The sequence below is a fragment of the Monodon monoceros genome, unplaced genomic scaffold, assembly GCF_005190385.1.
Source record: "Monodon monoceros isolate NGI ecotype Baffin Bay Population unplaced genomic scaffold, NGI_Narwhal_1 Super_Scaffold_22, whole genome shotgun sequence".
In the NCBI taxonomy this organism is placed as follows: domain Eukaryota; kingdom Metazoa; phylum Chordata; class Mammalia; order Artiodactyla; family Monodontidae; genus Monodon; species Monodon monoceros.
The window spans coordinates 42,426,556-42,441,702 of NW_021703779.1; the positions used below are offsets into that span (position 1 = coordinate 42,426,556).

Here is a 15,147-nt window from a genome sequence, read left to right on the forward strand (position 1 = left end):
TGAATAGGTCGTCACTTTAACACGCACCTAGGTGAACCCGGAAGCAAACTGCCCAAACAACCAAACCAAGGACAAGGGCGGGGCGGGCCCTCAATAGGCGCCTGCACACTGGCTAAAATGAGGCAAAATGCCCGGCTTTGGGGGGCGGGGCTCCTGGCAACAGCACACTGTGCGCGTGCGCAGAGGCGACCTCCACCCTGTGCCGGGTGGTGGGGGGGGGTAGGGTCCCGTGGCGCCCTCTGCGCCTGCGCCCGGGCGCAAGGTGGGGCCGCAGGCGCCCGCATTCTGGGGTGTGCGCAAGGGTAGGGGGCAACGGTCAGCTGTCACCCGGAGGCGGGCGGTGGAGGGATGGCGACGGCCTCTGGATCCTCGGACTTGGCCGGCTCCGGAGCGCCCCCGCCTGGTGGGGGAGCCCAAGCGGCAGCTGAGGAGGAAGAGCGAGAGGTGGTGCGGGTCCGAGTCAAGGTGAGGCTGGCGGCCCGTCGTCCAGCCCGCCCCGAGCTCCCGGGGGAAGGGAAGGCGGTGGCTGTCCTAGGCTGGAGGGCGGGACCTGAGAATTGGGGTGTTACGTGAGGGGCGAGGCTTGAGGGCAGAGTGATGGTGGCGTGAGTGGAGGGTGGGGGAGAGGCTGGACCTGGGAATGCGAGGGCAGGGCATGGGGCGTGAGGACTGCAAATGAAAAGGTAGAGGCCTCTGGAATGGATGGGTGGAGATTGTGGGTAGAGAGGAGGGGCTATAGGGCTGGAGGAGGGGCCTTAATAGTTGAGTGGGGCCTTGAGAAATGAGGGAGGGTGTTGCTGTCTGAAAAGGAACCTCTGACATCAGTCAACGTATGTGTTGAGAGTGCACTTTTGTGCAAGTCCCCACCCTGGATGAGCGGACATACTCGTCGGGGAGACAAACAGCTCAGTAAATGAGATGCTTCAGACACTGGTAGATGTCATGGGGAAATAACGAAAAAGGTTCGGAACTGGGGAGTTACTTTAGCCAAGGTCGTACAGGGAAATCCCCAGAGAGGTACTGAAGGAGCAGAGACGCAAATAAAAAGGAGTCAGGCATGTGCATATCAGGGGGGAAGAGTGTTCTAGATAGAGGGAACAGCAAGGGCAAAGGCTGGGAGGTGGGGATGAGCTTGGCATGTTCCCTTAGGTTCCCATGTTGCTGGAGCCCAGAGAGTGAGGGGAAGAGTGGTAGGAGGTGAATCGGAGAGGTAAGAGAGGGGCAGATTGTGAAGGGCCTTTGGCATGTACTCTTGAGTAAGAAAGCTGTTGCAGTAGTTCCAGCAGGCAGTCAGTGATGGTGGCTCAGACTAGGGTGGTGGCACTGGTGGTGATGAGAAGAGGGTAGATTCTGGTGAGAAGTAAACAGATCACTTCAGTGTAATAGAGGAAGCTCAAAGGTAGAGGTTTGGGAGTTCAGAAAAGAGAAGATGCCTGAGCTGTGAGTGAGCCAGCTGAAGAAAGTGGGACGGACGTACCAGACTGGGGGATCTGCATAAGCAAAGGCCTGGAGCCAGAATGTATTCAGAGTATAACTTCCAGGAGTTTGGTAGTACCAGAGTGTAAAGTTCAAAAAAGCTGACTGGAGAGAGGCTGGCTGGGGTCCTATAGGCCCACCTGTTGGGGATCCTGGGGTTCCCTTTGAAGAGATTTAAGCAGGGGAGTGTTGTAGATAGATGTGCTAGATTGGTTGCAGCGCGGAGGACTGGTTTAGTGAGGGCCAGACTGGACATGGTGATCCAGGCAACCATCATTGAGGGGATGTAGAAGAAGGATTGGGTGCCTGGACTATTGCAGTAGCCCCCTCACTGGAACACTCCTTTCTCCTTTGTCCCCCACAGACTGTTCATAGAGCAGCCAGAAGGATCCTGTTAAATCCTGAGTCAGACCACATCCCTCCTCTGCTCAGAACCCTCCCAAGCCTCCCCCACCCTCCATTCAGAGCAAAAACAACAGTTCTCCCCATGGCTCAGAACTCCCGCCTTGATGTGGTCCCTGCTACTCACTCCATGTGAGCATGTTGATGTGACCCCTGATGGCCTACCCCTGTCTTCTCTCCCCAGAAATGTGAGAGCTTCTTGCCACCTGAGTTTCGCTCTTTTGCTGTGGACCCCCAGATCACCTCACTCGATGTGTTACAGCACATCCTCATCCGAGCCTTTGACTTGAACGGGTGAGTAACGGGATGCTGGGGAAAGCCAGTGGGCCACCCACCTCGACAGCAGCGGTTGTTTGGCATTTTTATTGTTGTTGTTTGGTAAAGGGGGAGGTTGTTTTCTTGTTATTATTACTATTATTATTATTATTGAAATAATCCCACAGTGAACAAACAGCCACATACATATCTTGGAATATTTGGGGAAATCTAGTCATAGGAGTAATATTGCTGAGTTAAACGGTGTATGCTTTTTTAAAACTTCAACAGATGTTTCCAAAATGTTCTCCAGGTAGGTATTACCAATTTACAGTCTCACCAGCAGCCCATAAAATTCCTGTTTCCCTCACACCCTCACAAACACTGGCTACTAGAAAACATTGGAAAATTTGCCAACCTGATAGATGAGGCAGGTGTGATGGTTATTTTGTTGTCGTCGTTATTTTGGACGAATGCACATGGTAACAAACTCAAATAATACAAAAGTGATGGGTATTTAGGATGTTTCCATGGTTACAATAGTTATCACACAACATACTTCTTTGCATAGTTGCACAGGTGTATCTGAAGAACAAATTCTTAGTTGTTATTTGACTTTTTGTGCATAAACATTTTTTGTTGTGAAATATAACAAACATACAGATTGCTTTTTTTTTTTATGCACGAGGCTGCTTTCTTCCCACTTCTGTCCCTCAGCTACTCTGTTACCCTCCCTAGAGGGGACCACGTTACCAGTTCCCAATGTGCTCTCCAGATACAAGCAGGTGTGTATCTGCTTCTGTTTGTGAAACAAAATAGAAAAAAACGATCTGACCTCAGGCTGCCTGAAATCCTTGGCACAGTGCCCAGCACACAGTAGGAAGTTGTTTTCAAAACCATCTGTCCTCCTCGGCTTCTTTTGGAAACTGTCCCTGAGGCCTCCAGGGCACTGGGGCACTGAAAGATGCCATGTCTCCTCTGTCCAGGAAGAAGAATTTTGGTATCAGCTACCTGGGCCGGGATCGGCTGGGGCAGGAAGCTTATCTCTCACTCCTGTCTGACTGGGACCTCAGCACGGCCTTCGCCACCGCCTCCAAACCTTACCTGCAGTTGCGTGTAGATATTCGGCCCACTGAGGATAGTGAGTACCTGGTGCCTCGCGGGCACTGCTCTGGGATGCCCCCCTTTCCCCGTGGGATGACTCCACTCCTCACAATGCACTCCCTCACAGTGGGCTAGGGAGCAAGGAATCCTGGGTCCAAATCCTGGCTTGGCCACTGGCCCTCAATTTCTTTATCTGTAAAGTAGAGATAATGGTATCTTAGGGCCATCATGATGATTAAACAGGGAAATTCATGTAAAAAACCTGGAAAGGTGCATGGCTGCGTAGTGAATGCTCAAAAAGTATTATCTCTAATAACAATAATGATCACATTTATTATAGCATATAATGTAGTAATATATAACTGTATAATGCAATATAATAATAGAGCTACAGTATTATATGTTTCAGTTATATTGTAAATATAACAATGCTGATTATAGTCATGGTAATTGTATTTATTCATTCACTCACCCTGCACTCATATTCATTTGTTTGTTCCTTTTATCTCTCAGCCACTTCCAGTCTTCTCATATTTGTTCCCCTAGTCTTACCTGTACTGGTCCCTGAGAGCCCACAGATAAATTAAGACACAGTCCCCAAAATTTGATTATGGAGCATACATTAGAAAATAATAGTGTGTCAGTGTTAAAGTTCCTGGGTATGGTAACGGTATCATGGTTATAGAAGGAAAATATCCTTGTTCTCGGGAAAAACACAGTTAAGTATTAAGGGGTAAAGCATCATGATATCTGCAAATAATTCAGCAAAAAAATATACAATGGAATATTACTCAGCCATAAAAAGAAATGAAATTGAGTTATTTGTAGTGAGGTGGATGGACCTAGAGTCTGTCATACAGAGTGAAGTAAGGCAGAAAGAGAAAAACAAATACCGTATGCTAACACATATATATGGAATCTAAGGGGGAAAAAAAGGTCATGAAGAACCTAGGGGTAAGACGGGAATAAAGACACAGACCTACTAGAGCATGGACTTGAGGATATGGGGAGGGGGAAGGATAAGCTGTGACAAAGTGAGAGAGTGGCATGGACATATATACACTACCAAACGTAAAATAGATAGCTAGTGGGAAGCAGCCACGTGGCACAGGGAGATCAGCTCGGTGCTTTGTGACCACCTAGAGGGGTGGGATAGGGAGGGTGGGAGGGAGGGAGACGCAAGAGGGGAAAGATACGGGAACATATGTATATGTGTAACTGATTCACTTTGTTATAAAGCAGAAACTAACACACCATTGTAAAGCAATTATACTCCAATAAAGATGTTAAAAAAATAAAAAAAATTTTTAAATGTATATATATATGGAGAGAGCAAGATGAAGCAAATGTGGCAAAATGTGAACAGTTGGGGGAGCTAGATGAAGGACATATGGATGGTCAATGTATTCATCTTTTAACTTTGTCATAGATTTGAAATTTTTTTAAAATAAAAAGTTGTGGAGTGGAAGACACGGTTCCCAGCCTCGGGGAATTCACAGTGCCTATTTGGGGTGACTGAGGCATTTTATTTTACTTTATTTATTTATTTTTAATATTTATTTATTTATTTGGTTGTGCCAGGTCTTAGTTGCGGCTCACGGGCTCCTTAGTTGCGGCTTGCCAGCTCCTTAGTTGCGGCATGCATGTGGGATCTAGTTCCCTGACCAGGAATTGAACCCGGGTCCCCTGCATTGGGGGCACAGAGTCTTAACTACCGAGCCACCAGGGAAGTCCTGAGGCATTTTATTGATGTCATAATAACATATAAATAGCTAACATGTGTCAAACACTTGGGGCCATTCTGCACACATAATGTTTATTCATTGGATTGTCAAAACAATTCTACAGGGTAGGGACAATCGTTATCCCCATGTTATAAATGGGGAAACTGAGGCTCATAGAGGGGACAGGACTTGTCCATGTGACACAGACAGTAAGTGGAGGAGCAGGATTTGAACCCAGGTGGTGGCTGAACTGTCTTCAGAGTCCTTGCTTTTAACCATTTAACTCTACAAAATGTGGGGCTTGTTAAGAAAAAGAAACTAGAGAAAAAGGCAGAGGGAGAGAGAGAAAAACAAGAGTCAGAGGGAAAGATAGTGACAGAGACAGGCAGAGAGACAAATGGGAAAAGACAGGTAGCCAGAAACACAGGAACCTCTGCACTGAGCAGCCCTCTGTGCTACTATGTGTCAGTCACTTAGCTAAGTCCCCAAGCCTCCATTTCCTCACCTATAAAATAGACACAATAGCACTATTTCAGTAAAGAAATAAAATCTGCCCCACGAATAAACATGTGAAGAAAACCCCAACTGCACAAGAACTGAGAGGAATGCAAATTACACAGAGAGACACACACCCATCAGTTTGGCAAAAGGACATTTAAAAGTTATCTTTTTAAAGAGAATCAACTTTCCAGTTACTGATGAGTTAGTTCTGTTCCTACCGTTGTCTTGTTTCCCAAACTCCTGCAAATACACGAGTTTGTTTCTGAATTCCTGATCCCCTTACACTGATCTCTTTGTTCAACCCTAAGCCAATTCTATGTTGTTTTAATCATGTAGCTTTATGATATGTTTTAATGTTCTCCTTTTAAAATTTTTTCTTGAATATTCTCACGCACTTACTGTTCTTTTTTTTAAAAATTATTTATTTTTTTTTTGTATGCGTTGGGTCTTGGTTGCTACGCACGGGCTTTCTCTAGTTGTGGCAAGTGGGGGCTACTCTTCATTGTGGTGCATGGGCTTCTCATTGTGGTGGCTTCTCTTGTTGCAGAGCATGGGCTCTAGGGTGCGTGAGCTTCAGTAGTTGTGGCACGCAGGCTCAGTAGTTGTAGCGCACAGGCTTAGTTGCTCCGTGGCATGTGGAATCTTCCCAGACCAGGGCTTGAACCCATGTCCCCTGCACTGGCAGGTGGATTCTTAACCACTGCACCACCAGGGAAGTCCCACTGTTCTTTTCATTTAATAGAATTAGCTTATCATTTCATTAAAATCCTGATGGGAATTTGATTGGAGCTGCTTTTTTGGGGGGGGCTGTGCCACACAGCTTGCAGGATCTTACTTAGTTCCCTGACCAGGAATGGAACCCAGTGAACCTGGGCCCACGGCAGTGAAAGTGCCAAGTCCTAACCAGTGGACCGCCAGAGAATTCCATGGAGTTGCATTTTTTAATGAAACTTTTTTTTTTTTTTTAGCCGCACCACGTGGCTTGTGGTATCTTAGTTCCCCGACCAGGGACTGAACCCAGGCCCTCCACAGTGAAAGCACAGAGTCCTAACCACCGGACCGCCAGGGAATTCCCTAATGAAACTAATCTTTAATTATCCAGTAAATACATTCTCCTTATTATAAATAACGCTGAAGTCTCCTGGAACCAGTGTGCCTAATCTTTTTTTTTTAATTTATTTATTTTATTTATTTTATTTTTGGCTGCATCGGGTCTTCGTTGCTGCACGCAGGCTTTTCTATGGTTGCTGCGAGCAGGGGCTACTCTTTGTTGCAGTGCACGGGCTTCTCATTGTGGTGGCTTCTCTTGTTGGGAGCACGGGCTCTGGGCTCACGGGCTTCAGTAGTTGTGGCACACGGGCTCAGTAGTTGTGGCTCGCAAGCTCTAGAGTGCAGACTCAGTAGTTGTGGTTCATGGGCTTAGTTGCTCCGCGGCATGTGGGATCTTCCCGGACCAGGGCTCAAACCTGTGTCTCCTGCATTGTCAGGCGGATTCTTAACCACTGCACCACCAGGGAAGCCCCCACTGTGCCTAATCTTGTTCGCCTACCCTTTTGCCCTGCAGGAGCTACTTTGATCAGTTTGATGTATAACCTTACAGGTCCTTTATTTATTCACACACACATACACACAGACAAATTAATCTACATATAGAGATACGTAAGTATATTCATATTTGTATATATACACAGACGGTATGTGTTTAACATTAATGGTATCATGCTATACATTAATAGGTAAGTAAGGGCTTCCCTGGTGGCGCAGTGGTTGAGAGTCCGCCTGCCGATGCAGGGGACACGGGTTCATGCCCCGGTCCGGGAAGATCCCACATGCCGCGGAGCGGCTGGGCCTGTGAGCCATGGCTGCTGAGCCTGCGCGTCTGGAGCCTGTGCTCCACAACGGGAGAGGCCACAACAGTGAGAGGCCCGCGAACTGCAAAAAAAAAAAAAAAGAAAAAAGGTAAGTAAGTGCCAATCGATGGAGCTGTTACAAATATTATTAATGGAATTCTTGGGATCGTGTTCATGACTGTGAAAGCAACAGGCATGTTGTGACCACTTAGATGGCCCAGTCCCTCTTTCAGGGAAGAAGTCAGTTTCTGTCACCTCTACAGTTGGAAGATTACCAAGCCTAGACCATCAACCAATCTGTGCATTTGTGATATGAATCCTCTTTCTGTCATATGTATTGCAGATATTTTTTTCCAAGCTTATCTTTTTGTTTTATGGCTTTGTTTATGGTGCTTTTCTGATCCTATCAAAAACTAAAATATGTATGCAGTCTTATACATATATCTGTCTTTTTCTTTATGATTTCTGAATTTCTCCTTACTTTGGAACATCCTCCCCATCCACAAGCTTATACAAATACTCTCTTACATTTTCTTCTAATATGCTTATTATTTTCTTTTCTACATATAAATCTCTGTCAGCATTGTGATTAGTAGACCTAGCTTTAAAAAAAAATTCCAGACAAATAGGTATGTCAGCATCATTTATTAAATAACCACTTTTTCTACACTGATTTGAAATGCCACTTTTGTCATGTACTGAGTTCCCATATGCCCTTGGATTTATTTCTGGGCTTTCTATATTGAATTCCACCAGTTGGCTCTGTTTGTCTCATGCTATGCTAACACCATATTTTTATCACAGTGGTTTTCTGATACATTTTAATAAGGCAAGCATTGCCTTCCTCCCACTATTCTTTTTTTTTGGCTCTCCTTTTTCTTAACTATTCTTAAATGTGAATTCTTTCATATGAACCTTAAAATAATTTTATCCAGTTCCAGGAAAAAACCCACTACATCACTGATTGGCATTGCACAACATATATAATTTAGGATTTGGGAGGTTTGACAATTTTATGGTAAGGAGGTGCAGTATGTATAGTACATATTGTGTAATACTGCAAGAAGGGCCTGGGGCAGCACACCATAATGAAACGTGCATGTTTCTTCAGAGAAGTGTGTGCATATTCACACTTAGTGAGTTACATAAAGACTAGACATAGGGTTTCCCTGATGGCGCAGTGGTTAAGAATCTGCCTGCCAATGCAGGGGACACGGGTTTGAGCCCTGGTCTGGGAAGATCCCACATGCCGCGGAGCAACTAAGCCCTTGCACCACAACTACTGAGCCTGCACCCTAAAGCCCATGAGCCACAACTACTGAAGCCCACGTGCCACAACTACTGAGCCCGTGCGCCACAACTGCTGAAGCCCACGCACCTAGAGCCCGTGCTCTGCAACAAGAGAAGCCACTGCAGTGAGAAGCCCACGCACCGCACCAAAGAGTGCTCACCACAGCTAGAGATAGCCCACGCACAGCAACGAACACCCAACGCAGCCAAAAATAAATAAATAAAGTAATTTATTAAAAAAAAAAGACTACATATAGTCACATGTCAGTTCAGATCCGGTTTTGCCACTAGATGAGTTTGGGCTTGTAGAAATCCTTTGTCCATTTTATTAACAGGTTCTTTCTTTCTTTTAAAAGTCAATATAGAATATCTCTCTTTTCCTGTCATGTGTTTTGTCTTTTATTTTTTTTTAAACTCACTGAATTATACACTTTTATTTATTTTTTAATTTGGTTGCACCGAGTCTTAGTTGCGGCTCACAGGCTCCTCAGTTGCAGCATGTGAACTCTTAGTTGTGGCCTGCATGTGGGATCTAGTTCCCTGACCAGGGATCAAACTGGGGCCCCCTGCATTGGGAGCGCCGAGTCTTAGCCCCTGTGCCACCAGGGAAGTCCCATGTTTTTGGTGTTGAGCGGTGCTTTTTCTGATATTCACATGGCTGCTCTTGCTTTCTGCTTGTGTTTGCCAGGTATACCTTCATGTTTCTTCAATTTTTAACCTTTCTTTGTTACCTAGTTTTAGTATGTCTCTCACAAAATCTCCGTAGCTGGATTTATGCTTTTTTACACAATTGACAGTGAAATCTTTTGAGCACTTTTCCCCTCCAGTCTCCCCCACCCTCCGTAGCCCGTGAAATGGAAGCTTTGGAACACTTCTCATTCTCGTCCTTCTCCTGCTCCCTAACCCTTAACTTCTGGGCTTTGCTCCAACAGTAATTTTTTCTCTTTTTGAATTCCAGTCTATCATTATCTTTTCTTTAGAGTCACTCGCTTACGTTTCAGGAATCCTAACGTAACAATGTTACAAACTCCCAGTCACAGTCTCTTTGTCATTTTATGTTTAACTGTATATATTAAAAACTTGTGGCCTGTCCCCATTTACCCGCCCTTTTGCCTTCCCCCACCCACCTTGAGCCCTTGTAGTCATTCAGTAGTCATTTCTTAGAGAACTTCTTTGTTCTCCTCCAGTAAGGTGCATGCGTTAGATGTATGCTAATGATCAGAAACTTCAGTCGTGGTGGATACGTACTGGGTTGGCTGGATGTGGGACCCTTGGATCTCAGGCCTCTCTTGTCAGTACTCCGTGGGTGCTGCAAGCCACTGTCTTGCTTCCAGAGTTGTGGAACAGAAGCCCATCGGCAATCGGACCTTCTTTCAGTTGTAAGCAGCCTGTTCTTCATCTTTGGAAGCTGGCAAGAGTTTGTCTTCATTCTTAGAATGTGGGCACTTCGCCAGCAGGCGAATAGAGTTGGGGGAGCCCGTGGTCTGTGCTGTTCGTTGATTCATCCTACCTGAGACCTGCCGAGCCACTTCTTCATTTCAGGGACAGTTTCCTTCATATCTGGGTAATTCTGTCTCCACCTGACCCCTTTGCTCCTCCTGCATTTCTTACGGTTTGCATTGTCAGGTCTCCTGGACTTGTCCTCCAGGTCTCTCTGCTTTCCTCTCAAATCATCAAGCTTTAGCTCTGTGCCTTGACAGGAGCTCCTCTCTTTGGTATTTCAGACCATTGGTGTGACGTTCTTTATTTTACCTGTTGAGTAGTGCAACCTTCTTTATTTTATGTGTTTTCATGTTTTAGAAAGCCCACTCTGACAGCTGTTGGGAGAGGGTGCAGAGGCGTAAAGGGGAGGCAGGGACTGGTTGGGAGGCAGTTTCAGGTGAGAGGCGTGGTGTGAGCTGAGAGAAGAGGTGGAATTGAAGTGTGTTCTGCATGCAGAAGCTATGGAGCTTGGCGATGGTTTGGCCCTGGGAATTGAGAGAGTGGGAGGCGGCAAGGACATCTGTGAGGTGTGGGACTTAAGCAACTGAACAGGTAGAGACACTGTTCACTCACATGAGGAGCAGAGGAGGAGGTTATGTCTAGAGTGGATCTTGGGCTCCCCTTTTGGACCCCTTAGGTTTACAGTGCCCCATGGGACACCTAAGGAGAGGCAGTGACATCCACTTGTGGCCCAGGGTTTGCTTCCCCCTCAGCTCTGTGGGAGAAAGTACAGTGGACTTCATGGAAATGTTGCTTAGTGATGGCATTTGCCTGCAAATGACAATGGCTTGAACAAATCCCAGTTGATTTGTTTCGTATAATAGAGTTTGAAAGCTACTGGTCTTTGCTGTTGTCAGCTTAGCAGCTCTGTGGCGCCAGGGCCGACATCTCTTAAGTCTCTCGAACTTATTCAGGTGGCCACTGCTGGTTCAGCCACATGACATTTGAGGTGGGCAGAAAGGATGCAAGGGGGAGTAAAGAAGAGAGAGAAGGGACAGACTTCTGCTGATGTTCCAAGGGCCAGAATTGGGTAATATCAAGCATAGCATTGTTTCTTCTGTCTAACATGCATGGCATACCTGTTCTACAAATACTTTTGCTAAACTTTATCTGGGCCCTGGAGTAAGGTAAATGAGATTCACATCCCAGCCCTACCATTTCCTTGGCCACTTACTAACTGTTCCAAGCTGTTTGTCATGGTCTGCAAAATAAGAATGATAATGTAGTCTATACCAATTGTGAGAGGAAAACTAGCAGGAATATAAGATTAAAAGAGTTTGGGCTCTTGAGCTTTGGGCCTGGCCTTCAAATTTCGGTTCTTTCACCCACTTGCTGTGGGGCCTTGGGCAACTTCTAGTCCTGACTATGCATGTTTCCACATAGAGTGGCGATAATAATAGTGCCTAACTCAGAGGATGGATGTGAATATTAAATGAGTTAATATTTGCAAAGGGCTCAGAACGCTTCCTGGCACTTAGCCGTATGGAAGTGTTGTCTACTGTTCTTATTGTTTATATTGACGTTAAGCCCTGTCACAGTGCCTGGCACATAGTAAGTGCTTGATAAATATTACCTTATATCATTAAAATACTACTATTAGAGTCTGCTCAGCCATTCTGTGAGACAGTTTCCACAAGAGGATTATTCATGGTTTTATTTTTTACGTGATTGGGATGACATGGGAAGGGAGAGTGGAGTGGCTCATTGCCCTGTGGGTGGCCTGGCTTTGGAGGGAGAGGAACCCGGCCCTGAGGTCTGGGGTTCTCATCCGCATTCTCATACGGCGTCATTCTGTGTGCCCAGGCCCACTGCTGGAAGACTGGGACATAATCAGCCCCAAGGATGTCATTGGCTCCGACATGCTGCTGGCTGAGAAGCGGTCATCGCTGACGACAGCTGCCCTTCCCTTCACACAGTCCATCCTCTCTCAGGTGCTTTCAGGGAGCCGCGGGGCCCAGCTGTGATTGGAGGGCAGGGCATCCCTGGCACCCCCGATTCCGAGCATGCCGGTTGGTACCTGCCCCTGGCCTGCCCAGCTGAGTGGTGGCCTCCCTCCCTCCTTCCTTCACAGGTGGGCCGCACCTTGTCCAAGGTCCAGCAGGTGCTGAGCTGGTCATATGGGGAAGACGTCAAGCCCTTCAAGCCTCCCCTAAGCGATGCAGAGTTTCACACATACCTGAACCACGAGGGCCAGCTCTCACGCCCCGAGGAGTTGCGCCTGCGGATCTACCATGGTGGTGTTGAGCCCTCCCTGCGAAAGGTGAGCCTTCTTGGTCACTCATTGGATCCATCACAGCAGTCATGAATAGCTCAAGAGACACATGCGGTGGGCCACACTCTCGGCGGATGGCATGGAAGTATTCCAGCACAGCAGGCTTACCTTCAGGAGGGGCAGGCTTTTCCAAAGGAGGGCAGAGGCCCAGGGTGGCTGGGTGGTGATGGATCCACACGAGGGTGTGGCAGCTCATCTGTAGACCCTCAGCCTCATCCCTTTCATCCCTGGCCAGGTGGTGTGGAGGTACCTTCTGAACGTGTACCCAGACGGGCTGACAGGCCGTGAGCGGATGGACTACATGAAACGCAAGAGCCGCGAGTATGAGCAGCTCAAGAGCGAGTGGGCCCAGCGAGCGAGCCCTGAGGACCTGGAGTTCATCCGCAGCACGGTCCTCAAGGATGTGCTGCGTACCGACCGGGCCCACCCCTACTTCGCAGGGCCCGAGGACGGCCCACACCTGCGGGCTCTGCACGACCTGCTCACCACTTACGCCGTTACCCACCCACAGGTGTCCTACTGCCAGGGCATGAGCGACCTGGCCTCGCCCATCCTTGCCGTCATGGACCATGAGGGCCATGCCTTTGTCTGCTTTTGTGGCATCATGAAGCGCCTGGCTGCGAACTTCCACCCTGATGGCCGCGCCATGGCCACCAAGTTCGCTCACCTCAAGCTGCTGCTGCGACACGCCGACCCTGACTTCTACCAGTACTTGCAGGAAGCCGGTGCTGACGACCTCTTCTTCTGTTACCGCTGGCTGCTGCTCGAGCTCAAGCGCGAGTTCGCCTTTGATGACGCTCTCCGCATGCTGGAGGTCACCTGGAGCTCGCTGCCCCCCGACCCTCCCGAGCATGAGGTAGAGCTCGTGGGCCCCCCCAGCCTGGTGGCAGACACTGGCTTTGGGGGCCACAGGGGACGGCCCGTGCGGCAGAGGCACATGCTGAGGCCCGCCGGTGGAGGAGATGGTGCTTTTGAAGATGCTGTTGACCACTTGGCCACCACCAGCCAGGGGCCTGGTGGTGGAGGGCGTCTCCTGAGACAGGCCAGTCTGGATGACCTCCAGCAACTCAGGCATAACACAGGCCCCAGGAGGGACCTTCTGGTCCAGCTGCCCCACCCAGCTGCCCTCATCAGCTCCAAGTCTCTCTCTGAGCCCTTGCTGAACTCCTCAGACCCACTGCTTTCCTCCTCTTCCCACCCTGATTCCCCATCGTCTTCATCGCCGCCATCCACCCAGGACGCCTCTCCCACTGGTGACATGGCTGCAGGATCCCCCTTGATGCCAGAGGTGGGCTCCCCACAAGACCCTGGGAAGTCCCTGCCACCCCCACCCCCACTGGGCCTGCCCCCGCCCCAGGAGTTTGGCCGAGGGAACCCATTCATGCTTTTCCTGTGCCTCGCCATCCTGCTGGAGCACCGCGACCATATCATGCGCAACGGGCTGGATTACAACGAGCTGGCCATGCACTTTGACCGCCTCGTGCGAAAACACCACCTGGGGCGCGTCCTACGCCGGGCCAAGGCTCTCTTCGCTGATTACCTGCAGTCAGAGGTGTGGGACTCAGAGGAGGGGGCCGAGGCCACAGCCCCATCTTGATCAGACTCCCTCCAGCCCACTATCAGCCCCACCAGATATCCGTTCTTTGCCAAGAGGGCCTACACGTGAGACCCCACCTCCCTGCCTGCCAGCCCTAGACATGTGGGAGCATAGTGCCCTCTCTCCCCAGGTCTGAGAGTATGGGGCTCTGCTTCAGTACTGCCCCATGGCAACCACGGCCTCTTTTTTCTGTTTTTGTTGTTTTGTTTTTAACAATTGTACTTTGCACACATGAAGGTCACTGTGGTCTGTGTATTTCTCTGCCTTCTCCCTGGTTTTTGTTGTAGATGGAGTCCCCAGGACCGCTTTACCTGCTGGAGCTGAAATACTTCCCATTTCAGGTGAAGGGCGGCTCCTGCTTCCCCAGTGGCAGGAGAATGGATGCTGAGAAATCAGTTCTAGAAGGTGAGCCCAGGTCGAGGACTGCTTGAGGAGGCCTGAGGCTGTTTTGTCGTACATCTGTCTGCCTGTAAGGGTCTGGATGATGTCTGTGAATGTATGTTTTTAGGACAGGCCCTTTGAATGAGGGATGGGAGAGAGAGTTCCTGATTCAGAAAGGGCAAGATTCATTACAAAGACTGGGAAGTATGGGCTACTTAGAAACATTGGGCCAGCTACCTCTAGCATTCCACACGTCACCATTTCTAGGATCCAGCCCCTTCTCTGTGAGTCTTATGCACTAATGCTAGTGGTCCTGGACAGGGGTCTAAGGTTCCTATTCTCGTCACTTGCTCTGGGGACAGCTTAAGGGACTATGGCCTTGCCATGCCTCAGGCTGTCAGCACTAAACTGGGTTTCCAGCTCATGGATACCTGTCTTAACCATTTCAACAATAGAAACCATTTATTTGCCTTCTCCATCCCACTACTGTGGACAAACAAATCAAGCACTGATAAAGCTCAGGCCATAAAAGGAGTCACCTGCCTGTGTGGAGGATAATGATCCAAAAGAAGTTCATTTTCGCCACCTACTTTCTCAGAAGGCAGATTCTCTCACAGGCCGAGTTGTCCCTCCACAGAAGACGTGGCAGATGATGGATGAAGTAACTTGGGGTCCTTCAGGTCGTGGCCTCACTGTGCCAGGTTCTGGCCAGAAGTTGCTGCTCTAGGCAATACTGACAGGTGAGGGGCACGAGGGCAGCTATCCTCTCATCTGTCTCTCCCAAAACAATGTCATATAAAGCTGGAGTTAACT

The 15,147-nt window shown here is 48.5% G+C and overlaps 1 protein-coding gene across 4 annotated transcripts; it reads left to right on the forward strand.

Annotated features, from left to right (window-relative positions):
- The first annotated feature begins 221 nt into the window (after positions 1 to 221).
- Positions 222 to 14,420, forward strand: TBC1D25 (TBC1 domain family member 25). 4 transcript variants are annotated; one of them, XM_029241262.1, is made up of 7 exons: positions 257 to 465; positions 2,063 to 2,172; positions 3,120 to 3,274; positions 11,888 to 12,015; positions 12,156 to 12,344; positions 12,592 to 13,644; positions 14,241 to 14,420. In XM_029241262.1, exons 1-7 carry the CDS (start codon positions 349 to 351, stop codon positions 14,382 to 14,384), a joined length of 1,896 nt encoding a protein of 631 aa, XP_029097095.1. In that variant the 5' UTR covers positions 257 to 348; the 3' UTR covers positions 14,385 to 14,420. The 4 variants fall into 4 exon arrangements, with proteins under 4 accessions (XP_029097094.1, XP_029097095.1, XP_029097097.1 ...); XM_029241261.1 differs by lacking the exon at positions 14,241 to 14,420 and having other exon boundaries at positions 222 to 465; positions 12,592 to 14,189; XM_029241264.1 differs by lacking the exons at positions 257 to 465; positions 2,063 to 2,172; positions 3,120 to 3,274; positions 14,241 to 14,420 and adding an exon at positions 6,859 to 7,421 and having other exon boundaries at positions 12,592 to 14,189.
- Positions 14,421 to 15,147: the final 727 nt, after the last annotated feature.